This window comes from Heptranchias perlo, chromosome 4, assembly GCF_035084215.1.
Source record: "Heptranchias perlo isolate sHepPer1 chromosome 4, sHepPer1.hap1, whole genome shotgun sequence".
NCBI lineage: Eukaryota > Metazoa > Chordata > Chondrichthyes > Hexanchiformes > Hexanchidae > Heptranchias > Heptranchias perlo.
The window spans coordinates 76,646,048-76,671,794 of NC_090328.1; the positions used below are offsets into that span (position 1 = coordinate 76,646,048).

The 25,747-nt window shown below is 42.0% G+C and overlaps 1 protein-coding gene and 1 long non-coding RNA gene across 2 annotated transcripts in view; both read right to left on the minus strand.

Annotated features, from left to right (window-relative positions):
- Window positions 1–2,544: 2,544 nt before the first annotated feature.
- On the minus strand, window positions 2,545–10,036 carry LOC137321037 (uncharacterized). The gene is made up of 2 exons (XR_010962701.1): window positions 9,007–10,036; window positions 2,545–7,882 (listed from the first exon to the last, which is right to left on the minus strand). It is a non-coding gene; the product is annotated as an uncharacterized lncRNA (long non-coding RNA).
- Window positions 10,037–16,320: 6,284 nt separating this feature from the next.
- The window catches only part of LOC137321038 (terminal uridylyltransferase 7-like), a 111,484-nt gene continuing 102,057 nt past the window's right edge, over window positions 16,321–25,747 (minus strand). Inside the window, exons 26-29 of the mRNA XM_067983178.1 lie at window positions 21,767–22,128; window positions 20,863–20,954; window positions 20,576–20,618; window positions 16,321–17,560 (exon numbers count right to left, since the gene is read on the minus strand). Coding sequence (XP_067839279.1) covers window positions 17,487–17,560; window positions 20,576–20,618; window positions 20,863–20,954; window positions 21,767–22,128 — 571 coding nt within the window. The 3' untranslated portion in view covers window positions 16,321–17,486. The remainder of the gene's footprint in view (window positions 17,561–20,575; window positions 20,619–20,862; window positions 20,955–21,766; window positions 22,129–25,747) is intronic.

A 25,747-nucleotide genomic window follows, 5' to 3' on the forward strand; every position in this document is an offset into this window, starting at 1 on the left:
ACAGAATTCAATTCAGATTTTTTAACTGTATATAACGATAATCAGAAGTGCTTCAGGAATGCATCAAACTATTTCTGCTTTACCAATGACTGTTGTCTTTAAAACTCACATTAGGTCTGAATGTCAGCACGTTTTTTAATAGTGGGGTTTACCCCAACCTCCTAACCTTAACACTAAGTGGCGGGGTGCAGGGCCGGCGGTGCTGTCGATAGTTATTAAGATACTGCGTATGTAGTGATAATAAAATTCACCGGAGCAGATTGTGGTCTTTAACTTTTCCCGCGTTAGGCTGTTCTACTTTGTCTTTCTCCTCCCTTTACATTTTTAAGATGTGGAGATTCCGGTGATGAACTGGGGTGGACAAATGTAAGGAATCTTACAACACCAGGTTATAGTTCAACAGTTTTATTTGAAAATCACAAGCTTTCGGAGATTATCTCCTTCGTCAGGTGTGTGATTTTTAAGTATGCATTCGCTCTAACGGTTACAAGAATCCACGTTTTTGAAATCTTGTTTTTGTGTCAAGTTAAAGGGAATTGTGGACTGTTTTATTACTGCTGGATCTATCATTTTGTCCTTGTAGCTCTGTTGTATTCCAAGTATAGCTCATTTTATGATAAAAAAATGTAATCTCACTAGTTGACTTCCTGTGGTGTTGCACACAGCAAGTCAGAGAATATGGTCTCTGATATATTTGTGTTCCTGGTTCTCAATTTCTCAATTACTTTTGTGTCTCTTTCTATTCTCTGTTGCTTTTTTCCCTATAACTCTTGACTCTGCCTTTTTCTTCTTTCCTCATAGGTACCTATAATGAATTTTCAAAGAAATGTGCTTCCTATGTATCAAATTTTAGAAAAAGAAGATTTGTAATTACTTGGACCTTTTCACTACCTCAGGATGACCCAAAGCGTTTTACAGCCAGTGAAATACTTTTGAAACGTAGTCACTGTTGTAGGAAACGCAGCAGCCAATTTCTGCACAGGAAGGTCCCACAAACAGCAATCAGATAAATCATCTGTTTTAGATGTTGGTTGAGGGATAAATGTTGGCCAGGATATCGGGGAGAACTCCCCTGCTCTTCTTCGAATAGTGCTGTGGGATCTTTTACTTCCATCTGAGAGGGCAGATGGGATCTTGGTTTAACATCTTATTCGAAGGACAGCACCTCCGACCATGCAGTACTGAAGTGTCAACCTGGATTATGTGCTCAAGTCTCTGGAGTGGGACGTGAACCCACAACCTTCTAACTCAGAGGAGAGAGTGCTGGGATGTTCAAATACAGAGCTCCAAAGATTTCAGTGAGGGATAATATACATTCTACTACATTTGGTGTTTTCAAGGTCACCTGCACCAAAAAAAAAGTTTCTAAAAAAAACAATTTCCATAGCCAAATTGAGTATGACATGTCTAAAGAACTAGTTAACTGAGGCCAATGTCAAGCTCTGTCACCCCATTTTTCAGGCACAATTAGTCAGAATTTGAAGCTATCTGGTTTGTTGTGGTTGACTACATGAACTAAAGGCATCAGCCTCTCGAGTTAAATTTGGTTCTAGTAATGAACTTTTTTGTGGGCTTTGAAGCATTTGTTATATTTAACACCTTGGGTGTATATTTGGTGAAATTCTTTACATAGTGTACTAAATTTAATATATTAGATTTTGTTTCCAATTTTTAATAACCATGCAAAGAAAAAGGATAGGGTAAATTATGGGTATTCAACATCATTTTAATGTATACTATAAATTATGTAATTAAGAGATAAAATAAAACTATACATCTAAAATAAAACAAAAATTGTTGTAAAAATACAAGTTCTGATGAAGAATGTACATCCTAAACATTGTCCAGCAGCGTATGTAAAGTTAATGTTTTGGGTGGAGACCAGAGATGCACTGGCTGTGCGAACAAGATAGGGTTGATAACTATGAATTAGCAAATAAATGGCTTCCTTTGATGATTGGGGGAGCGGCGGTGAGAGGCAGTGTGATTAAAATGTTAAACTTTTGTCATTTGCAATTGTTATCGTGCTAATACAATCTGTTTGAAATGCAGAGAAGTAAATGCAATTATAATTAGCCATTATCCCATTGTTTACCAAAGTTTGAAGACTGTTAACATTTGGTGTGCTTGACTTCTTCAAAGAAATTGCTTGAATTTCAAAATTTGAGAATTACTAACTTTTACATATTCTGGCAAAGACACAATGGGCTCCATGGCCAATGGAGAATCACGTTTTCCACTATTGAACAAGAGAAGACTCATTTGATTCATCAAATAAATGATTTAATTCTGAGAAACATTGAAAGTAACATCCCAGCAAAGGTATATTAAGCCCTATTGGACGGCTTTCTGTTTCTCTTATACAAGTATTGTGGCTGTTTGTATTTTGCCTATATTTTTGCTTTTGTGAATCATTAATTGTAAAAAAAAAATGACATAGTTTAGCCTGTACAATGTGGACTAGGGTTGTAATTTTTAAAAATCTTTGAGTTGACAAGAAATGTACTAGACATCCTCCTTCTTCTAAGAATCACAGAAACAGACTTTTTTTTACATTTAAAATATATTTTATTTCATAAAATTTAAAGATACCACAATTCCAACGCAATACAATTCAGAACAATACAACACGGATCGCACACAATACAATTCCAATATTACAATTTATACACAGTACATGTCTTATAATATATGCTGTACAATACAGGGTGGGATGGCCTTACACGGTTGCCTTTCCAAATAGAGCCTTTGCATAGGTCGCACCTCGCTTCAGTGCGTCCTGCAGCATACACTCCAAGGTCCAGGAGTACGTCAGTTGGCAATGCTTGGTCGTGGACACCTCGTTCAGCTGGAATACATCTCGTATACATTCCAGGAATGTATTCAAGATGTTTTTCTAGATCAGTATGTTCAGGAACCAATTAGGGAACAGGCTATTTTAGATCTAGTATTGTGAAATGAGAAAGGGTTAATTAATAATCTTGTTGTAAAGGAGCCCTTACAGAAGAGTGACCATAATATGAGAGAATTCTTCATTAAGTTTGAAAGTGATGTAGTTCAATCCAAAACCAGGGTCTTTAATCTAATCAAAGGAAACTACGAAGGTATGAGGCGCAAGTTGGCTGTGGTTGATTGAGGAACTACATTTAAAGAATTTATACATAATTTGCAACAAATATATATTCCTTTAAGGCACAAAAACCCAACAGGAAAAGTGGTCTAACCGTGGCTAACAAGAGTATTAAAGATAGTATTAAATCAAAGGAAGAGGCATATAAAGTTGCCAGAAAAAGCAGTAAGCCTGAGGATTGGGAGCATTTTAGAATTCAGCAAAGGAGGACCAAGAAATTGATTTTAAAAAAAGGGAAAATAGAATATGAGAGTAAACTAGCGGACTGTAAAAGCATCTATAGGTTTGTAAAAAGGAAAAGACTGGTGAAGGCAAATGTGGGTCCCTTACAGAGATAGAGGGGAGAAATTATAATGGGGAATAAGGAAATGGCAGAGAAATTAAACAACTACTTCATGTCTGTCTTCACGAAAGAAGACACAAAAAGCCTCCCAGAAATACTAGAGAACCAAGGGTCTGGCGAGAATGAGGAACTGAAAGAAATTAGTATTAGTATAAAAATCGTACTAGAGAAATTAGTGGGACTGAAAGTCAATAAATCCGAAGGACCTGATGATCTACATCCCAGGGTTTTGAAAGAGGTGGCTATAGAGATAGTGGATGCATTGGTCGTCATCTTCCAAAATTCTGTAGATTCTGGAACAGTTCTTGCAGATTGGAGGGTAGCAAATGTAAGAAAGGAGAGAGAGAGAAAACAGGGAACTACAGACCTGTTAGCCTGACATCAGTAGTAGGGAAAATGCTGGAATCTATTATAAAGGATGTGATAACAGGACATTTAGAAAATAATAATAGGATTTGGCAGAGTCATCATGGATTTATGAAAAGGAAATCATGTTTGACAAACCTATTGCAGTTCTTTGAGGATGTAACTAGTAGAATAGATAAGGGGGAACCAGTGGATATGATGTATTTGGATTTTCAGAAGGCTTTCGATAAGGACCCACACAGGAGGTTGGTGAACAAAGTTAGAGCACATGGAATTGGGGGTAATATACTGGCATGGATTGAGAATTGGTTAACAGATAGAAAACAGAAAGTAGAAATAAACAGGTCTTTTTCAGGTTGGCAGACTGTGACCAGTGGGGTACTGCAGGGATCAGTGCTTGGGCCTCAGCTATTCACAATCTGTCTCAATGATTTGGATGAGGGGACCAAATGTAATATTTCCAAGTTTGCTGATGAAACAAAACTAGGTGGGAATGTGAGTTGTGAGGAGGATGCAAAGAGGCTTCAAGGGGATATAGACAGGCTAAGTGAGGCAAGAACATGGCGGATGGAATGTGTGTCCATGTACATGAGTCACTGGAAGCTAACATGCAGGTGCAGCAAGCAATTAGGAAGGCAAATGGTATGTTGGCCTTTATTACAAGAGGATTTGAGTACAGGAGTAAAGATGTCTTACTGCAATTATATAGAGCCTCGATGAGACCGCTCCTGGAGTATTGTGTACAATTTTGGTCTCCTTGGCAAGTATATCCTAAGAAAGGATATACTTGCCATACTAGACTGATTCCTGGGATGACGGGATTGTCGTATGAGGAGAGATTGAGTAGACTAGGCCTGTATTCTCTAGAGTTTAGAAGAATGAGAGATGATCTCATTGAAACATACAAAATTCTTACAGGGCTCAACAAGCTGGATGCAGGGAGGATGTTTCCCCTTGCTGGGGAGTCTGGAACCAGGGGTCACAGTCTCAGAACAAGGGGTAGGCCATTTAGGACTGAGATGAGGAGAAATTTCTTGGGTGGTGAATCTTTGGAATTCTGTACCCCAGAGGGCTGTGGAGGCTCAGTCATTGAGTACATTCAGAACAGAGTTCGATAGATTTCTAGATATTAAAGGCATCAAGGGATATGGGGATAGTGCAGGAAAATGGCGTTAAGGTAGAAGATCAGCCATGATCTTGTTGAATGGCAGACCAGGCTCGAGGGGCTGGATGGCCTACTCCTGCTCCTATTTCTTATGTTCTTATGAAGACCAGCAGGTTTCAGGTGGACCAAAGGGCCTCGTTCACCGAGTTGATAGTCTTCCAGCCGCAGTTGATATCTGTCTCAGTTTGCGTCCCGGGGAACAGCCCGTATAGCACAGCGTCCTGTATTACCGAACTGTTGGGGTTGAACTGGGACAGATACCAATGCATTTCTCTCCACACCCTCTGCACAAAGGGGCAGTCCATCAGGAGGTGGATGACGGTCTCCTCCCCACCGCAGCCTCGAGGGCAGCGTGCAGTGGCGCTGAGATTCCGTGCGTGTTGGAAGGACCGCATTCGGAGGGCCCTTCTCACCACCATCCAGGCTACACCCTGGTGCCTGTTGGTCAGTTCTGGCGATGAGATGCTCTGCCAAATGGCATTGACCGTCTGGTCGGGGAACTGCCCAATTGGATCCACCCTCTCCTTTCCTTGCAGGACTCTCAGAACATTTCATATCGACCACTGTCTGACGGCCTTGTGGTCAAAGGGGTTCCTCCTCAGGAACTTCACCACCTGGGACAGGTGGTGGTGTACGGTCCAGCTTGATGTACTGGCACTTGGTGTTTGTGTGCTGGGGTTCTACACACATCCTGAGGCAGCCACACACAAAGGTGGCCATCAGGGTCAGAGCGGCATTGGAGACGCTCTTCCCTCCTTTGTCTTGGGGCTTGTACTTGGTGACACTGCGGACACGATCTACCTTGGACCTCCAGATAAAGTGGAAGATAGCTCGGGTGACTGTGACGGTGGAGCTGTGGGGAATGGGCCAAACCCTGGCCACGTACAGCAAAACCGTGAGTACCTCACACCTTATCACCAGGTACCTGCCAGTTATGGAGACGGAGCGCCCACCCTTGGCGACCTGCTCCTCCCAGTTTTTGGTGCAAGCCTGGGGCTCCCCAAACCAGATCCCCAGAATTTTCAGGTAGTCGGACCTGACGGTGAAGGGGACAAAGCATCGGGTCTCCCACCTGCCAAAGAACATGGCCTCACTCTTACTTTGGTTCACTCTGGCCCACAAGGCCAGCTCGAAAAGGTCGCAGATGCCCATCAGACTGCTGATCGGAGCAAAAGACAGTGACGTCATTCATGTACAGGGAAGCCTTAACCTGTGACCGTCCGCTGCCTGGGATAGTCACCCCCGCTACCTGCATCCTTCCTGATGGAGGCGGCAAACGGCTCGATACAACATACGAACAAGTCAGTGGCCGATCCATGCTCTCCCGCTCACTGTCCTCTAAGACCTCCGAGATAGAGGACTGGGAGGCTATGCTGTCTGTGGGTTTCACGTCATACAGCCCCGCATAAAAGGATTTGCTGATCCTCAGTATGTTGGCCTGTGAAGACGTCACCGATCCGTCTTCCTCCTTCAGGCTTCTGATCACAGAGGTCTCTCCACGCAGCTTCTGGAAGAAGTGCGAGCACTTCTCACCTTGCTCCATGGAGCGGACTCTGGATCGGAAGATGATCTTTGAGGCCACGGAGGTGACGAGTGAGGATTGCTGGCCCTTCACCTCTCTGAGTTCCTCCCCGACATCGACCCCCATTGACTGCAGCTGGAGCAGATCCTGCATGCTTTTCTGGAGCTGTGACACTTCTCTCTGTCTCTCTCTCGCCTTGTGAACATCTTTGAGGATGAAGAACCTCTTGATGTTGGCTGTGATCACTTCCCACCAGTGCACCGTGGAGCCAAAGAAGGGTTTCATGGTCCTCCAACCTGTGTAATCCCTCTTTAGTTCCTTGATGTTCTCCGGGATCAACAATCTCACGTTCAGCTTCCATATCCCCCTGCCCGCCTTCTGGTCCTCCTGCGATTGGCAGTCGGCCAGTAGGAGGCAATGGTCAGAGAAGAACACCAGCTGGACATTGGTGGATCTGACCTTGAGGACACAAAACGAAATCTATCCTGGAAAAGATGGACCTAGCTGGCCTGGACCAGGTGTATTTCTGCGGCGCTCCGTCTGCAGGGTTGCTGAAGACATTGTGAAGCTTTGCGTCTTTCACCGCCTCCATCAAGAGTTTGGACGTGGTGTCCAGTATTCCACCGCCCCTGCTGGATCGTCCAGCTGCATCGATGGCGCAGTTGAAGTCTCAGGCTCTTCCAAAAGCTTTGCAGCTTCCCTGTTGTTTAGACAGAAGCAGAGCAAAGGTTCTCCAAAATAGCTGACCCGGGCTGTGACCTAAGGGTCTGCAGCTTCTCTATTGTTTTAAGTGTCTGATTAAGTTAGAAGGGTCAATATCTTTCTACTTTGTGGGGCTTATAATCTCATCACTAGCTAGGTCTGTCTCTCATATATTCTCTTGGTTAGTTAATATTTTCGTACACTGCGTCACCTTGCTTCTCGCTGCCTGTGCATAGCTGTGACTGATGGTTTGGATAGGTCTTGTACAGGTGACCAGCCTCTCTGCACAGGTTGCAGCACTTGGCCTCCTGACAGTCCAATGTCTGATGGCCCTCCTTCCTGCAGATCACCGCTTTGCAGGAGACCGCCTCGTGCCAGAGTCTCCTGCAGGATCGACACACTCTAGGCTGCCCCTGGTACACCACACAACCACAGCTCGAACCAACTTTGAAACTTGACAGGAGGTGGATGATGTTTCCGTCAGCATCCACCCTCAGCTTCGCCTTGATGCTCCTCTTGATGGTCCAGATCCTGTGCATGTCCTGGATGTCGATGCTCCGATCCGCTGTATCCATGTATCTCGAGGAACATCAGCACATCCATCACGTGTACATGCAGTTTGAACATGTGGACCGTTAGCGTCCATTCCTTCTCCTGCGGGAGCGCAAAACAGACCGTTTGACCCATCAAGTCTGTGCCGATGTTTTTCTTCACATATGCCACCTAGTCTAATTCTAGTCTCCTGCTTGTTCCGCGTACCCTTTAATATTCTTCATTTTCAAGAAAATATCTAACTCCCTTTGAAAAGAATTTATGGGCTCTGCTTCAGCAATGGTTTGTGGCAGAGAATTCCACATTCTAACTATTTAAAAAAAAGATTTAACCTTACCTTTAGTTCATTTTGTGATGATCTTAAATTTGCCTCTCTGACTTTCTCTTTTATTTTAAGTGAAGCTGAGGAGAACCATCAGCCATTTGATTGGAAATCATCTATCACTATTTACCTTATCATAGCCCCTCATAATCTTTAAGACTGCCATCAGGTCACCTTCTTGACCCTCTCGGTTCTTGTGGAAAAAAGCCCTGACATCTCAATTCTCTCTCCTTCATCCCTGGTAACATCCTAGTGAATCTACACACTATTTTTCTATTGTTTTTACATTGATCCAATAATGGGGCATCTAAAACTGTACAAAATACTCCAACTGCAGCTTAACTAAGATCTTGTACAAGTTCAACATTACATCCTTACTTTTGTATTTTATGGCTCTATATGCAAAACCAAGGATTCTGTGTATTTTTATGACCATGTCTACTTGCTACCTTTAATAACTTTGCATCACAAGCCAAGGTACCTCTGCTCCTCTACATTTAAAATATTACCATTTAAGGTACATTTCCTTTTCCCCTTCTTCTAAAATGTATTACTTCATTTTTCTGCCCATTCTGCTAGCCTATCTAATGTCTTCCTGCAGTCTTTCATAATCTTCAACAAATGTCACATTTTTCCACAATCTCTAATTTGGTGTCATCAGCAAATTTCAATAATGTCCTCTCAATTCCAAAGTCCAAATTATTGATGTATATAGTAAATAAGAGCAGTTCAAACACAGATTTCCGGTTGAGAAACTACATTTTACCCTTGGTTTCTACCCTCCAACCATCTCTCTATCATGTGGCCACATTCACCTAATTCCTCGTGCCATTATCTTTTCCATAAGTCTCTTATGAAGTAATTTATCATACAATTTTTGAAAATCCATATCAAACACATTCACCTAATTTCTTCTATCTATCTTCTCTGTTATTTCCATCACAGATTTCTATGAAGTTGGTCAAGCACGATCTGTGCTGACTGGTTCTAATTAGCTCGTGTTTGTGCGGGGCCAAATCTTGCTGGAACGGGGCATCTAGCAGCATCCGCCGTTAGTTAGATTTTTCCTGCACCCTTCAGCTTGAAAATCTTTTGCGCCGTAGAAAAAAGAGACAGAAAGGAGAAGAAATTTAAAAATTTAAAATTTGACATTTTAAAAATCTCTAACAACAATTTACTACATGTAGGACTGAGACTCAACAGTTTAAATTGTCCCATTTCTGGGCCAGAGAGATTGACTGGCATTGCACTAACAATTATCATGTCGTTAAAAAGGTACTTAAGCTATTTATTATGAGGCCTAACATTCTGCAGCAATTATATTAAAGGTAAATTGATTCTTACAACAAATGACAGAGTCTAAGCCTTCATAAGTATAACAGTAACTTAACTATAAGTATCATAATATCTTGGAGTGGAATTCTGGAGTGATAGTATTCCCATGATGTTGTTGCTGTTGTGTTTTTCAGTGGTAGAGGCCGCAGGAATGGGAAGTGCTATTGAAATGTCAAGGGAATGCCATTGCCTACAAATCATAGGCCAGAAATTTGTATGCGGTGTCCACCCTGAGTTAGACGTGCTAGCAGGTAAGTCAGCTGCTTTCTTTTTCATAGTAAAGCTCCAACAATCTATTACTGGATTGTTTTTTCCACCCACCAATGAAAAAAGGCCTGGAGAGAGGATTTAAAACAGTTTGAGAGAACCTGAGCAGTGGTAGCAATGAAAAAAACAATGGGAACAACTTGAAAAAGTTACATAGAATTACATAGAATGTACAGCACAGAAACAGACTATTCGGCCCAACTGGTCTATGCCGGTGTTTATGCTCCTTACGAGCCTCCTCCTTCCTTCATCTAACCCTATCAGCACATTCTTCTGTTCCTTTCTCCCTCATGTGTTCATTTAGCTTCGCCTTAAATCCATCTATGCTAGTTGCCTCAACTACTCCTTGTGGCAGCGAGTTCCACATTCTAACCACTCTCTGGGTAAAGAAGTTTCTCCTGAATTCTCTGCTGGATTTATTAGTGACTATCTTATATTTATGGCCCCTAGTTCTGGTCTCCCCCACAAGTGGAAAGATCTTCTCTATGACTACCATATCAAACCCCTTCATAATCATAAAGACCTCTGTCAGGTCACCCCTCAGTCTTCTCTTTTCTAGAGAAAAGAGCCCCAGCCTGCTCAATCTTTCCTGATAGGTATAACCTTTCAGTTCTGGTATCATCCTAGTAAATCTTTTTTGCACCTTCTCCAGTGCCTCCATATCTTTTTTATAATATGGAGACCAGAACTGTTCACAGTACTAAGAGTGGTCGAACCAAGGTTCTATACAAGTTTAACATAACTTCTCTGCTTTTCAATTCTATCTCTCTTGAAATGAACCCCAGTGCTTGGTTTGCTTTTTTTATGGCTTTATTAACCTGCATCGCTACTTTTAGTGATTTGTGTATCTGTACCCCACGATCCCTCTGCTCTTCTATCTCATTTAGACTCTTATTATCCAAGCAGTTTGTGGTCCCCTTATTCTTCCTACCAAAATGCAATACCTCACACTTGTCTATATTGAAATTCATTTGCCAATTACATGCCCATTCTGCAAGTTTATTAGTGTCTCCCTGTATTTTGTTGAAGTCCTCCTCAGTATTAACTATACCCACTAGCTTACGATATTCCTTTAGCAGGACCTCCTCTTTGTTCTTCATTATGTCATTGGTTCCAACATGGACCACAACAACTGGATCCTCCCCCTCCCTTTCCAAGTTCCTCTCCAGTTGCTCCGAGATGTCCTTTACCCTTGCACCAGTTAGGCAAAACACCCTCCTGTACTCCGGGTCGCGACTGCAGAGGACGCTATCTATCCCCCTGATTATAGAATCTCCTATGACTACAACCTTTCTATTCTGATCCTTCCCCACCGTGGAATTCCCTGGGTGTCATGGTTAGCATTCTGGGCATCCTCCATCCTTATCCTCACAGGTAGTTTAAAGTCCCTTTGTTTAAATCACTTAGCACCTCCTTTCCCCTTCGCATCTAATTCCCACACTCATCCTTATCCTCACAGGTATCAAGTACCTCATACCTGTTGGATAGGACCAGTGTCTGTGGGACCTCCTTCTCTACCACCCCCTCCCTTATGTGTCAGAGTGTCTCTAACTTGCACTCCAGCTCAAAGATGCTGAGCCAGAGTGTCTCAAGCCAGAGACATTTACTGTAAATGTGGCAATCCGGGACAGTCTCGCTGTCCACAAACTCCCACATATTACAGTCCCGACACACAGCCTGAACTGCCACCTCTAGTTTTTATTTATTTAATCAGTAGTTTATTTCTAGGACTAATAGAATCACTGGGATCTAGATTATATTTAGTAAATGGATTTAGCTTGATTTCAAAATAAATAGTAATTACTTAGTTTCTAAAAAAGTTTTTTAAGTTTTAAAAGTTGATAGCTTAGTTTAAAGTCCCTTTGTTTAAATCACTTAGCACCTCCTTTCCCCTTTGCACCTAATTCCCACACTCATCAAATTCCCAGTTGAAAGTCCTCACTCTGTTAGCAATTCACTCCGTTAGATGTTTTCTCTCTGTCTTTACCAACTTTGGTTACATTCTAGCTGAGGCAGAGGGAGGAGTGGGTGAGTTGAGAACACGGCAGCATAAATATACGATAGCCATTAACAGATCAAATAAAGAATTCAGGAGAAATCTCTTTACAGAGTAGTGAGAATGTTGAACTCCCTGCCACTTGGAGTGGTTAAACCAGATAGCACGGACACATTTAAGGGGAAGTTGATGCATGCATGAAGACATAGGGGAGAGCGGTTAATGGACTTAACAGGAATTTCTTGCAAACAAACATGTAACCAATGCAAAATGGTTGTGAAGTAATTTTAAAAAATGTAATCTAATTGTTTAAAATAATCTTTTGAGTACAAAGTAAAATCCAAATCGTAAATAGCAATATTGTGGACTAAAAATCTGCCATTATTTTCAATACAAAAATGTTTTGAATAATTTCCAAGATGCAGTGCGAGGAGGACTGGGCGGTTAGAACACTATCCATTAGAACAAGGATATGTGTTTTCCTTTTATGGTTGTTATTGTCCACGTTGAAATGGAGGAACTTAGTTGTGGCCCTATCCTGCAAGTGTTCTGCTAATGATGAGGGTCATCTTGCTCATTAAGTGCATCTGCTGTCTGCCATGTTTGTTGCATAGCTAATAAAGTTTTTTTTTAAAATCAACACCAGACAGCTTTGATTTTTGCTGCATTTCATAGAAAACCCATTTGGGTTGAGCTACACCAAAAAACAGATATATATAATATAAATAGAAGTGCTCTGTAGACAGAATGACCACGGTGTAATTAACGACCAGTGGAATTACTCAACATCCCCTGACTATTGCAGACCAATTCTGTTTTAATATGTCTGTCTTAAACTCTTTAAAGGTGTTCTTGAATTCGAAAGAAAAGAACATGCACTGTTTAAAAAGACATTATGCTGAAATACCCTATCCTCATGAAGGATTTTTTGACTTTTCAATACCAGAGTTAAGGAAACTAAAGGATTGACTAGAACCCTGGATTAATTACCTGCTAAAGGAGCACAGCTTGGTTAAAAGAACTATTAAACTGACTGTTCAAGGCGACATGCTGGGAAGGTTGGCCACATTTGAAAAGTCTTATTCAGTAGACTGTCTAGGTTAAAGATAAGACAGCTGCGAGGCCTTGAAAGTCTGAGAAGCTGTTGTAAACATCAGATGATGTAGCATCAGTCTGTGTAACCACAGGAGAGGGAGAATGGAAAGTTACTGAAAAAGCTTATTTTGCACTAGCACGGGTATACAAACAGCCATTTTAGTAAGTTTGAGAAGACAGTCCACTAGACCAACCAGAGACAGTCCAGAAGACTACGCAGGATGTCGATGGGAGAATTAAGCTTAGTCTCCCGAAGCAGAGGAAGCCATTCTGAGTTTCGTGTTGTACTACTGACTTAAAGGTTGTATGAATCTATCTGCAAAACTTGTTGCATTTTAATATTAATAAAACCAATAGTTAGAAACCAATAGTTACAATAAAACCAATAGTTAGAAAAGGATCAGGAGAGAAGGATAGCCCTTGAGTAAGAAATAGTAAGGCATTAGGTGGGGTCATACCAAGAGAGTACAGGTCTAAGACGGGTTTGCTATGCATGTGTGTAAATGCACGAAGCGTGGCAAACAAGGTTGGTGAGCTGCAGGTGCAAATAGCCACATGGGAATAGGATGTTGTGGCGATAACTGAGACCTGGCTCAAAAAAGGGTAGTATTGGGTACTAAATATTCCTGGATACAAGGTGTTCAGGAAAGATAGGGAAGGAAAGAAAGGAGGGGGGCTAGCAGTATTGATTAAGGAGAATATTGCAGTACTGGAGAGAGAGGATGTCTTGGAGGGGTCAAGGACAGAATCTATTTGGTTAGAGTTAAGGAACATTAGAAGTGCCATTACACTACTGAGTGTATTCTAGAGGCAACCAGCTAGTGGGAAGGATATAGAGGAGCAAATTTGCAGGGAAATTACAGAGAGGTGCAAAAACCATAGAGTAGTGATAATGGGGGATTTCAACTATCCTAATATAGACTGGGATAACAATAAAAGGGGCAAAGAAGAGGAATTTTTGAAATGTGTTCAGGATAACTTTCTCGACCAGTACGTTTCCAGCCCAATGAGGAAGGAGGCATTGCTGGACTTGGTTCTAGGGAATGAGGCGGGCCAAGTGGAGCAAGTGTCAGTGTGGGAGCATTTAGGGAGCAACGATCATAGTATCATAAGGTTTAGAATAGCTATGGAAAAGGACTCTGACCACTCTAAAGTAAAAATACTTAATTGGAGGAGGGCCAATTTCAATGGGATGAGAACTGATCTGGCCTGGGTAAATTGGAATCAAAGATTGGCAGGCAAAACTATAATTAAACAGTCGGCGGCCTTTAAAGAGGAGATGATTTGGGTACAGACAAGGTACATTCCAACAAGGGAGAAAGGTAGGGCAACTAAAGCCAGAGCTCCCTGGATGACAAAGAAGATAGAGAGCAAGATGAAGTGGAAAAAAGTGACAGGTGTCAGATTGATAACACAAGTGCCAACCAAAGAGAATATAGAAAGTTCAGAGGGGAAGTGAAAAGGAAATAAGAGGGGCAAAGAAAGAGTATGAGAATAGACTAGCAGACAACATAAAAGGGAATCCAAAAAAGTCTTCTGAAGACATGTCAACAGTAAACAAGTAGTAAAGGAGATCACTCATGAAGGCAGTGGGCATGGCTGAGGTACTAAATGAGCACTTTGCATCAGTCTTTACCAAGGAAGAAGATGCTGCCAGAGTCTTGGTAAAGGAAGATATAGTTAAGATAGTGGATGGGCTAAAAATTGAGAAAGAAGAGGTACCAGAAAGGCTAGCTGTACTTAAAATAGATGTCACCTGGTCCGGATGGGATGCACCCTAGGATGCTGAGGGAAGTAAGGGGGGAAATTGCAGAGGTACTGGCCATAATCTTCCAGACATCCCATAGATACGGGGGTGGTGTCAGAGGACTGGAGAATTGCAAATGTTACACCCTTGTTCAAAAAAGGGTGTAAAGATAAACCCAGCAACTATAGGCTAGTCAGTTTAACTTCCGTGGTGGTTAATCCAGGACAGAATACAGTCATTTGGACAAGTGTGGATTGATTAGGGAAAGCCAAATGTTAAAGGCAAATAGTGTTTAACCAACTTGATAAGAGTTTTTTGATGAGGTAACAGAGAGGGTAGATGAGTGCAATGTAGTTGATGTGGTATATATGGATTTTCAAAAAACATTTGATAAAGTGCCACATGGTAGGCTTGCTATTAAGATTGCAGCCCATGGAATAAAGGGGGTAGTAGCAACATGGATACAGAATTGGCTAAATGAGAGCAAACAGTATTGGTGAATGGTTGTTTTTTGGACTGGAGGGAGGTGTGCAGTGGTGTTCCCCAGGGGTCGGTGCTGAAACTGCTGCTTTTCTTGATATACATTAATGACTTGGACTTGGGAGTACAGGGCACAATTTCCAAATTTGCAGATGACACAAAACTTGGAAGGGTAGTAAACAGTGAGAAAGATAGTGATAGACTTCAAGAGGATATAGACGGGCTGGTGGCTTGGGCAGATACGTGGCAGATGAAGTTTAACACGGCAAAATGCGAGGTGATGCATTTCGGAGGGAAAAATGAGGAGAGGCAATTTAATTAGAGGGCACAATTCTAAAAGGGGTTGAGGAACAGAGAGATTTGGGGGTATATGTGCACAAATCTTTGAAGGTGGCAGGGCAGGTTGAGAAAGTGGTTAAAAAAGCATACAAGGTACTGGGCTTTATAAATAGAGGCAGAGTACAAAGCAAGGAAGTCATGATGAACCTTTATAGAACACTGGTTCGACCGCAACTGCAGTATTGTGTCCAGTTCTGGGCATCACACTTTAGGAAGGATGTGAAGACCTTAGAGAGGTTGCAGAGGAGATTTACTAGAATGATTCCAGGATGAGGGACTTAAATTACATGGATAGACTGGAGAAGCTGGAATTGTTCTCCTTGGAACAGAGGAGATTTGATAGCGTTATTCAAAATCATGAAGGATCTAGACAGAGGATAGAGAGAAACTGTTCCCATTGGCAGAAGGGTCAAAAACCAGAGGGCATAGATTTAAGGTGACTGGCAAAAGAACCAAAGGTGACATGAAAAACTTTTTTATGCATTGAGTGGTTGGGATCTGGAATGCACTACCCGAAGGAGTGTTGGAGGCAGATTCAATCATGGCCTTTAAAAGGGAACTGGATAAGTACTTGAAAGGAAAAAATTTGCAGGGCTACGGGGATAGGGCGGGGGAGTGGGACTAGCTGGATTGCTCGTGCATAGAGCCAGTGTGGACTCGATGGGCCAAATGGCCTCCTTCCGTGCTGTAACCTTTCTATGATTCTATGATAAACCGTGGTTGATTCTTATCTCTGATTACCCTGAAGAGTTAAGAGAGTTAAAATAAATACCTTACACTTGTCCCTATAAAATTTTGGTTAATGGAATATTTTATTCCTAGACATAATACTAGTTTCTGTACAAATTGTTTATAATTATAGTTTAGTTACTTAGTAATGTTTGTGACAAATAAAAAGTGCTGAATACAATTCAATATTGCCAGACTTCACTTTTTCTCTCATAACTAGAAACTCAGAGTTTAAATTTTTCTAAGAATTTTATTTGTGTTGCCACAAGACTTTACGCACAGTAGTTGAGAGATTTTGAATGTACATTTACCACATATGTACAAACACGAGGTACCTGTCCACATTTTTTATACAAGCATCATTGTTTTAAACATTTGGGCAACTTAAGCAGCAAATCCTCAAAAACACATTTATTCAAAAGCAACATATCACAATCATACAGTATCAAGCATATTCAAGATTCCCTTCTCCTGATGTGTGACTTCAGTGGGTTATACAAAACATGTCATTGTATAATTTTCTTAGCTGTATTTTGTTTTCAAAACCAACATCATAAAAATATCACTGGTACAATAATTCGAATTATTTACTTTTTGGCTCTAATTAGTGGTTCAAGGTAAATGAATGGAAAATTCAAGATAGAGTGTAAATAAATCTAATCCATCCACTCAGCTTTGCCAAATCAGCAATGTCCAAGATTGATTTTGTTTGTTTATAAACAATGATACATTAGGTTTTCTTCTATTGTTCACATCTATAGTAATTAAATAACTTTTGAATCACTGTTGTGATATTTCTTTGTGTGTTTTAATAAATTTAACAAATATGACTTTTTTTAATAAACCCCCCCCCCCCCAAGATACGCAAGTGTGGCACTGTAATAGAAACAAAATTCTGGAGATTTATCAGAAATGTCACTTTCTATAGAAGATACATACTTGCCTGAACTTTGCTATCACTTAACTGTTAAATTATTTCAAAATAATTTAAGGTGCCACCCTCTTATATCATTGCATAATAGTAATTAGGAAAGTTAATGGGTTGTAATTTGGTTTACAGGAGAGAAGAAAGTGTGTCAGATCGGTCAAAAGATTAAAATAATGCTTGAAATTTTCCATTTTATACGCTTGATATCACAACACAAGAAACATTTTAAACAAGGAACGTGGTCTAATTAAAAACATTACTCATTTAAACTCAATAAGAACAGGGACCCCACTGTGGCAACATTTTATGTAACATAAAATCACTCTATTCCTTCAAGAACAAGCATAAAACATTTACTGGGTCGCCTTAACTGTGGCAGAATTGCAGAGGATTTGCACAAAGGTGATGGTTTGTAACCATCAATCAAACTGAAAAACAAATGCATCATTTTTTCAGCTCCTTTGAAATTCATTCTGGTTGGGTCCTTTTCTGTGGAGATCTTCCCTGAGTTGAAGAGCTTGTTGAGAATTTACTGCTAAGGCCTGTAAGCAGATTTGTTTTAATAGAAATGTGAAATTTCAAATGAAACATGAAAATGTACTCACAAGTATTACACCAAAATCATTACTCAGAGAGAAGAAAAATCTGGGGGGGGGGGGGGGGGGTGCGGGGGGAAGAAAGTGCTTTTTATTCAAAGTATAGCCCCTAACATCTATTGGGGGGGGGGGGGTGGATATTTTTTTTTAAAAAAAAATCAATTTTCTGCTCTCAGAAAAACTTGAGCGACACCACTGACTGGTAGGAGTATTTGGGAGTGACTCCATTCAAGCTGGAGTTAGAGTTTCCATCTAGCTTGGGCGCCAAACAGGAGCCATCCAATGCCAGCAAAACACACCAGCTAGGCACAATGAATACCTTATATAACTCGCAGGAAAATACAATGCAATGGGCTCTTTCTACCTTCTGATCTCAGGCATACTGCAAACCTTAAATTTTAGTGGTCAAATTAATGCTGTTGTAGGATTTCCTATGAATTATCTCTAAACAAGATATTGTAGGTGAACACATCAATAACTTATATTAACATAGCACCTTTAACATTAAAAAAAAGCCAAGGCGCAATCAAAGAAATGGTCATTAAGCCAAAGGAGGAGGTATTAGGAGGAGTGACCAAAAGCTTGGTCAAAGAGATGAGTTTTAAGGAGGGACTTAAAAGGAGGAGAGCGATGTGGAGAAACGGAGATGCTTAGACGAGGAATTCCAGAGAATGGGACCTCGGCAGCAGAAGGCACGGCCACGGCCACTAATAGTGGGACAAAGGGAGAGGGGGATGTACAAGAGACCAGAGTCGAAGGAATGGAGAGTTGGGGGTGGGGGATTTGTAGGGCTAGAGGAGGCTACAGAGACTTGGAGAGGAGAGGCGATAAAGGTATTTAAACACAAGGATAAGAATTTTAAATGTGAGGCTTTGGGGGACTGGGAGCCATTGTAAGTCAGTGAGAACAGGGATGATGGTGAGCAAAATCTAGATATGGGCAGCTTGAGACGGTGGCCTGGGAGGGGGATGCAATAGGTCGCAAGGGTATGGGATTTGTGGCCGGAGCCAAAGACAATGGCATTGGTCTTCACAATGCTTAACTGGAGGGAATTGCAGCTCATTCAAGACTGAATGACGAACAAGTCTGACAACCAAGAGACAGCGGAGTGATCTAAAGAAGTGGAGGAAATGTAGAGTTGGGTATCATCAGCGTATACGTGAAACCACACTCCATGTTTGCGGATCATGTTATAGAATCATAGAAAGGTTACAGCAAGGAAGGAGGCCATTCAGCCCATCGAGTCCATGCCGGCTCTATGCAAGAGCAATCCAGCTAGTCCCACTCCCCCGACCTATCCCCGTAGCTGCAAATTTTTTACTTTCAAGTACTTATTCAGTTCCCTTTTGAAGGTCATGATTGAATCTTCCTCCACCACTCCCTCGGGCAGTGCATTCCAGATCCTAACCACTCCGTAAAAAAGTTTTTCCTCATGTCACCTTTGGTTCTTTTGCCAATCACCTTAAATCTATGCCCTCTCGTTCTTGACCCTTCCGCCAATGGAAACAGTTTCTCTCTATCTACTCTGTCTAGACCCTTCATGATTTTGAATATCTCTATCAAATCTCCGCGCAACCTTCTCAGTTCCAAGGAGAACAACCCCAGCTTCTCCAGCCTATCCACGTAACCAAAGTTCCTCATCCCTGGAATCACTCTAGTAAATCTCTTCTGCATCCTCTCTAAGGCCTTCACATATTCCTACAGTGCGATGCCCAGAACTGATCACAATAATCCAGTTGTGGCCGAACCGGTGTTTTATAAAGGTTCATCATGACTTCCCAGGATCCTGTATACTTTTTTGCCAAGGGGCAGCATGTAGATGAGGAAAAGTCAGGGACCAAGGATAGATTCTTGGGGGACTTGAGGTGACGGTTCCAGTCAGGAAGAAAAACCATTGTTGGAGATGCTCTGGCTACAAGTGATTAGGTAAGAGTGCAACCAAGCGAGGGTAGTCCTACCAAGATGGACAACAGAGAAGAGGTGTTGGCAAAGGATGGAGAAGTTGACCATGTCAAAGACTGCAGAGAAGTTGAGGACAAGGAGGGATAATACGCCATGGCCACAGTCATAGAGGATGCCATTTATGACTTTGGTGAAGGCTGTTTCGGTCCTGTGGCAAGAATGGAATGAGGAGGTTCAGAGGAGTAGCAGGAAAGATGGGTATGGATTTGGGAAGTGACAACACATTTAAGAACTTTGGTGAGGAAAGAGAGCTTGGAGATGGGGTAGTAGTTTGAAAGGACAGAGGAGTTGACGGTGGTTTTTTTTGAGGAGCGGCAAGGTGACGATAGTTTTTATAGAGGGGGGTGGGGTGCAGGTCAGTACCTGAGAAAAGGGAACCATTTACAATGTCAGCTAACATGGGGGACAGGTAGGGAAACTGTTGTCAGCAGTTTAATGGGAATGGGGTTGAGGGAGCAGGAGGTGGGTCTCAGAATGGTTACATAGAATCATAGAATGGTTAAAGCACAAAAGGAGGCCATTCGGCCCATTAAGCCCATGGCACTCAATGAGACGGTGTGAGGATAGATCGGAGAAAAACTAGAGGGAGAGATGCCGGCTCAGGGCTTTGGCAGGGGATAGCTTGATGGAAGGTTTGGCTTGGTGGGCAAGGGGAAGGGTGGAAGTGGCAGATGCAGCTGAACAGATGGTCTCAAATTTTAGTGACAAAGAAGTCCATGAGCTCCTTGTACTTGTTGTTTATGTTGGAGGGGGCAGGAGAAATGGGCTAAGGAGATGGTTGATAGTGGAGAAAAGCCAGGGGTCACCTTTTTCTTCCCCCTGGATCATCCTGGAGTAATGAGCAGTTTTGAAGAGATGGCAATATCAATTTTATGGATAACTTACTAGATTTGTAATACGTATGTAGACCACATTTTTAAGGTTGCACACCTGATGTTATTACATATTTTGATCCTCTAGTTATTAAGTAATATCAAAAGCCTATTGAAATTTCCAAACCTGGTTGGGAATTTAAGAATCCTTTTTGTTTTCTCTTCTCCTTCTGTGATATGAGGGTACAAAAAAATATGAATTAGTAGCCAGCTAAGTTTACTTTTTAAGCACAAGCACATCACCTCCTTCCCTCTCCCCACCTATCACCCCCCACCCACACAAAAAGGTACTTCTTGTGCTCTCTGATAAGCCATCAATTTTGAACACCCAACTGTTTGGTAACAGACATCTGACATTTTAAATTATCTATGCAAATTTCCGGTCTGTTACCCAGCATTTATTCTCTCCCTTACCACATTTACTTTGGTGTTCTCATTTCCGACATTTGATACTGAGGAGGATGCAGTCATTTGCAATAATGCAGCAAATTCAGCACTTGTTACACCTGCAGCAAAGCAGAACAAACACAACTCATCAGGCAAATGTTAAGTACAAGAACATCTTAATTCTGGAAAATGGCATTATAATGAAAGGCAAAGCTTGAATGCGAGTTTTCTTTGCTAATGAATTATTACTCAAAACAAAATAGAAAGTGTTCCAAATAGGTTGGACAATTATTTCATTGTAAACAAAGTTGTCCAATATTTTATATAAAACAGAAATATTCCAGAATTACAGTATAGTTAATTGTATTATAATAATGTGGTCTGATTTTAAGACGACAAATGCATGCTCATAAAACTAAAGTAAACATGTACTGTTAAATGTGAATGTGTTACATGCACTTTAATACTTTCCAGCACTGCACCTGAAAGCTTTGGTGACATTGCTGCAAGGCAAATGAGGCAGTGTTACTGCCTCCAGAAGTGCAAAGACCAATCTTGAGGTGGATTTTTGCAATGCCACTTCCAATGGCAATAAAAACACAGTTGTTAGAGGGAGAGGCAACCATGTTTTCTAACGTCTGGCTGGCTGAATGACTAAGCCTTCCATAACTAGCAATGAAGCAGTTTTTAAATCTGTATAGGTCTTCTCCAGTCATTAGATCAGAAAAATAAAGTTGTGAACTATGACTTTATAAGTGAATATGCAAGTGCAGTTGCTCTTATGTTGCAATGTTATTGAATCTGTCCCACTGAATTCCATTGTGCCAGGATCTTTGACATGTATTACAGAACCACAATGTAAGATAACCAATTAGAATCAAGCCCCTAATAACCAAAAAACTAAAATTCAACCTTGGTATTTAATGAGTACCTTTGTGACGAGGACATTCTTTTTTGATGTGACCTTCCTTCCCACAGATAAAACAACGTTTATCTCTGTCCTCCTGCTTCCTCCTTTGTTCTGGATATTGCCTGGGAGTTCTGTCCCTGAGAATTTCATTTGTTGCTCGCTCTTCCTTCGATTTTCTAGGTGTACGGACCTCTGGGTATGCCTCCACCTCTTTTATTGGAACATCCTTTAAACCTTGCTGATGCAGCTTTGGCACTTCCTTGTTTGGGGATTCCTTGTCTTCAGGTTTTCTTCTTGCTTTGGTTTCGAAGGGCTTTTGAAATTTGTCATTAAACCCTGATTTGGATCTAATGTCATCGAGATTTTGTCGTCGTCTTGTTTTGCTGCCAACGCAATTTAAAAAAAAAGTACTTTGTTAGGAAACAATTACTTATGACTATTAAGTTGAATCTATTCAGAGCAAGAAAATTAATTTAGCAATATTGGTGGCAATGGGTCAGAAATTTAGTGCTTCATCTTCGCCCAACACAAAGATCAAGAAGTGTTACTGGCAAAGAGCTTTACATGGCAGGAGCACATCTGGAATTTGGAGAAGTGGGGGGCGCGGGGGAGTCAACCCCGTAATTTCCCACTCATAAAACTTAACGGGCAGAAAATTCTGTGTACTAGAACAAAAACGGTATACTGCCACGTGGAAGACTGTTAAGAGAAAAGATTTTTAAAAATTGACAGCAATTGCACATCTACACCAATAATTTACAAGAAAATATATACAGTGAGTTAAAGCATATTTTATTTTTTCCCCTTATATTTCTCAATAGCTTATGGTGGCCAGGGAGGGCGATGGAATAGGTCATAAATGTATGAAGTTTGTAGCAGGAGCCAAATACGATGGCATCGGTCTTCCGATGGCTTGTGTCCAATTTTGGTTGCCACACTAGGAAGGATGCCAAGATCTTGGAGAGGGTGCAGAGAAGACTTACTAGAATGGTAACAGGGAAGAGGGGCTTTATTTATATATGGAGAGACTGGAGAAGCTGGTATTGTTCTCCTTAGAGCAGAGAAGGTTAAGGGGAGATTTAATAGTTGAGAAGGCTGTTTTTTAAAAAAAAGCATATGGGATCCTGGGCTTTATTAATAGTGGCAGAGTACAAAAGCAAGGAAGTTATGCTAAATTTATAAAACACTGGTTAGGCCTCAGCTGGAGCAGTGTGTTTAATTCTGGGCATCACACTTTAGGAAGGATGTCAAAGCCTTAGAGAGAGAGGGAGCAGAAGAGATTTACTAGAATGGTACCAAGATGAGGGACTTCAGTTATGTGGAGAGACTGGAGAAGTTGGAATTGTTCTCCTTAGAGCAGAGAAGGTCAAGAGGCGATTTGATAGAAGTGTTCAAAGTCATGAACGGTTTTGATAGAGTAAATCGCTGGGTCAAAATCCTGGAACTCCCTACCTAACAGCACTGTGGGAGAACCTTCACCACACGGCCTGTAGCAGTTCAAGAAGGCGGCTCACCACTACCTTCTCAAGGGCAATTAAGGATGGACAATAAACGCTGGCCTCGCCAACGACGCCCACGTCCCATGAACGAATATAAAAAAGAGAAACAGTTTTCAGTGTCAGAAGGGTCAGTAACCAGAGGACACAAATTTAAGGTGATTGGCAAAAGAACCAGAGGCGACATGAGGAAACATTTGTTTATGCAGCGAGTTATGATCTGGAATGCGCTGCCTGAAAGTAGATTCAATCGTAATTTTCAAAAGGGAATTAGATAAATACTCGAAGGGAAAAAATTTACAGGACTAGGGGAAAAGAGCAGAGGAGTGGTACTAATTGAATAGCCCTTTCAAAGAGCCAGCACTGGCATGATGGGCCGAATAGCTTCTTTCTGTATTGTACCAATTTATGATACTATGTGTTCAAAATTATGAGGGGTTTTGATAGAGTAAATAAGGAGAAACTGTTTCCACTGGTAGGAGGGTCAGTAACCAGGGGACATAGATTTAAGGTAATTGGCAAAAGAACGAGAGGGGCGATGTGAATTTTTTTTTATGATGTGGAGATGCCGGTGATGGACTGGGGTGGACAAATGTAAGGAATCTTACAACACCAGGTTATAGTCCCAACAATTTTATTTTAAAATCACAAGCTTTCGGAGATTATCCCCTTCGTCAGGTGAGTGAGTGAATAAGAGGTTCTCAAATCACATATCTTATATTAGGCTGGGACACCATCACTCCAATCAAAAGGTGTCGTTGGTGTTGAGACAGGTTAGCCACGGAAAACAGTAGGTCCCAGTATGCTGAATACACATTGTGTCAAATTACAGACAGAGAGAAAGAGACCCAAAAGGCAGAGAGAGAGAGAGAATATTAAAAACAGATAACTTTTTTTTCCCCTTGCTGGTGGGGTTACGTGTAGCGTGACATGAACCCAAGATCCCGGTTGAGGCCATCCTCATGGGTGCGGAACTTGGCTATTAATTTCTGCTCGACGATTTTGCGTTGTCGTGTGTCTCGAAGGCCGCCTTGGAGAACGCTTACCCGAAGATCGGTGGCTGAATGTCCTTGACTGCTAAAGTGTTCCCCGACTGGGAGGGAACCCTCCTGTCTGGCGATTGTTGCGCGGTGTCCGTTCATCCGTTGTCGCAGTGTCTGCATGGTCTCGCCAATGTACCATGCTCCGGGGCATCCTTTCCTGCAACGTATGAGGTAGACAACGTTGGCCGAGTCACAGGAGTATGAACCATGTACTTGGTGGGTGGTGTCCTCTCGTGTGATGGTGGTATCCGTGTCGATGATCTGGCATGTCTTGCAGAGGTTGCCGTGGCAGGGTTGCGTGGTGTCGTGGACGCTGTTCTCCTGAAAGCTGGGTAATATGCTGCGAACGATTGTCTGTTTGAGGTTGGGTGGCTGTTTGAAGGCGAGTAGTGGAGGCGTGGGGATGGCCTTAGCGAGGTGTTCGTCGTCATCGATGACATGTTGAAGGCTGCGGAGAATCTGGCGTAGTTTCTCCGCTCCGGGGAAGTACTGGACGACAAAGGGTACTCTGTTGGTTGCGTCCCGTGTTTGTCTTCTGAGGAGGTCTATGTTGGAACACCTCGCTAAGGCCATCCCCACGCCTCCACTACTCGCCTTCAAACAGCCACCCAACCTCAAACAGACAATCGTTCGCAGCAAATTACCCAGCTTTCAGGAGAACAGCGTCCGCGACACCAAGCAATCCTGCCACGGCAACCTCTGCAAGACATGCCAGATCATCGACACGGATACCACCATCACACGAGAGGACACCACCCACCAAGTACATGGTTCATACTCCTGTGACTCGGCCAACGTTGTCTACCTCATACGTTGCAGGAAAGGATGCCCCGAGCATGGTACATTGGCGAGACCATGCAGACACTGCGACAACGGATGAACGGACACCGCGCAACAATCGCCAGACAGGAGGGTTCCCTCCCAGTCGGGGAACACTTTAGCAGTCAAGGACATTCAGCCACCAATCTTCGGGTAAGCGTTCTCCAAGGCGGCCTTCGAGACACACGACAACGCAAAATCGTCGAGCAGAAATTGATAGCCAAGTTCCGCACCCATGAGGACGGCCTCAACCGGGATCTTGGGTTCATGTCACGCTACACGTAACCCCACCAGCAAGGGGGAAAAAAAGTTATCTGTTTTTAATATTCTCTCTCTCTCTCTCTCTCTCTCTCTGTGTAATTTGACACAATGTGTATTCAGCATACTGGGACCTACTGTTTTCCGTGGCTAACCTGTCTGAACACCAACGACACCTTTTGATTGGAGTGATGGTGTCCCAGCCTAATATAAGATATGTGATTTGAGAACCTCTTATTCACTCACTCACCTGACGAAGGGGATAATCTCCGAAAGCTTGTGATTTTAAAATAAAATTGTTGGACTATAACCTGGTGTTGTAAAATTTTCTTTTACGCAGCGAGTTGTTTTGATCTGGAATGCACTGCCTGAAAGGATGGTGGAAG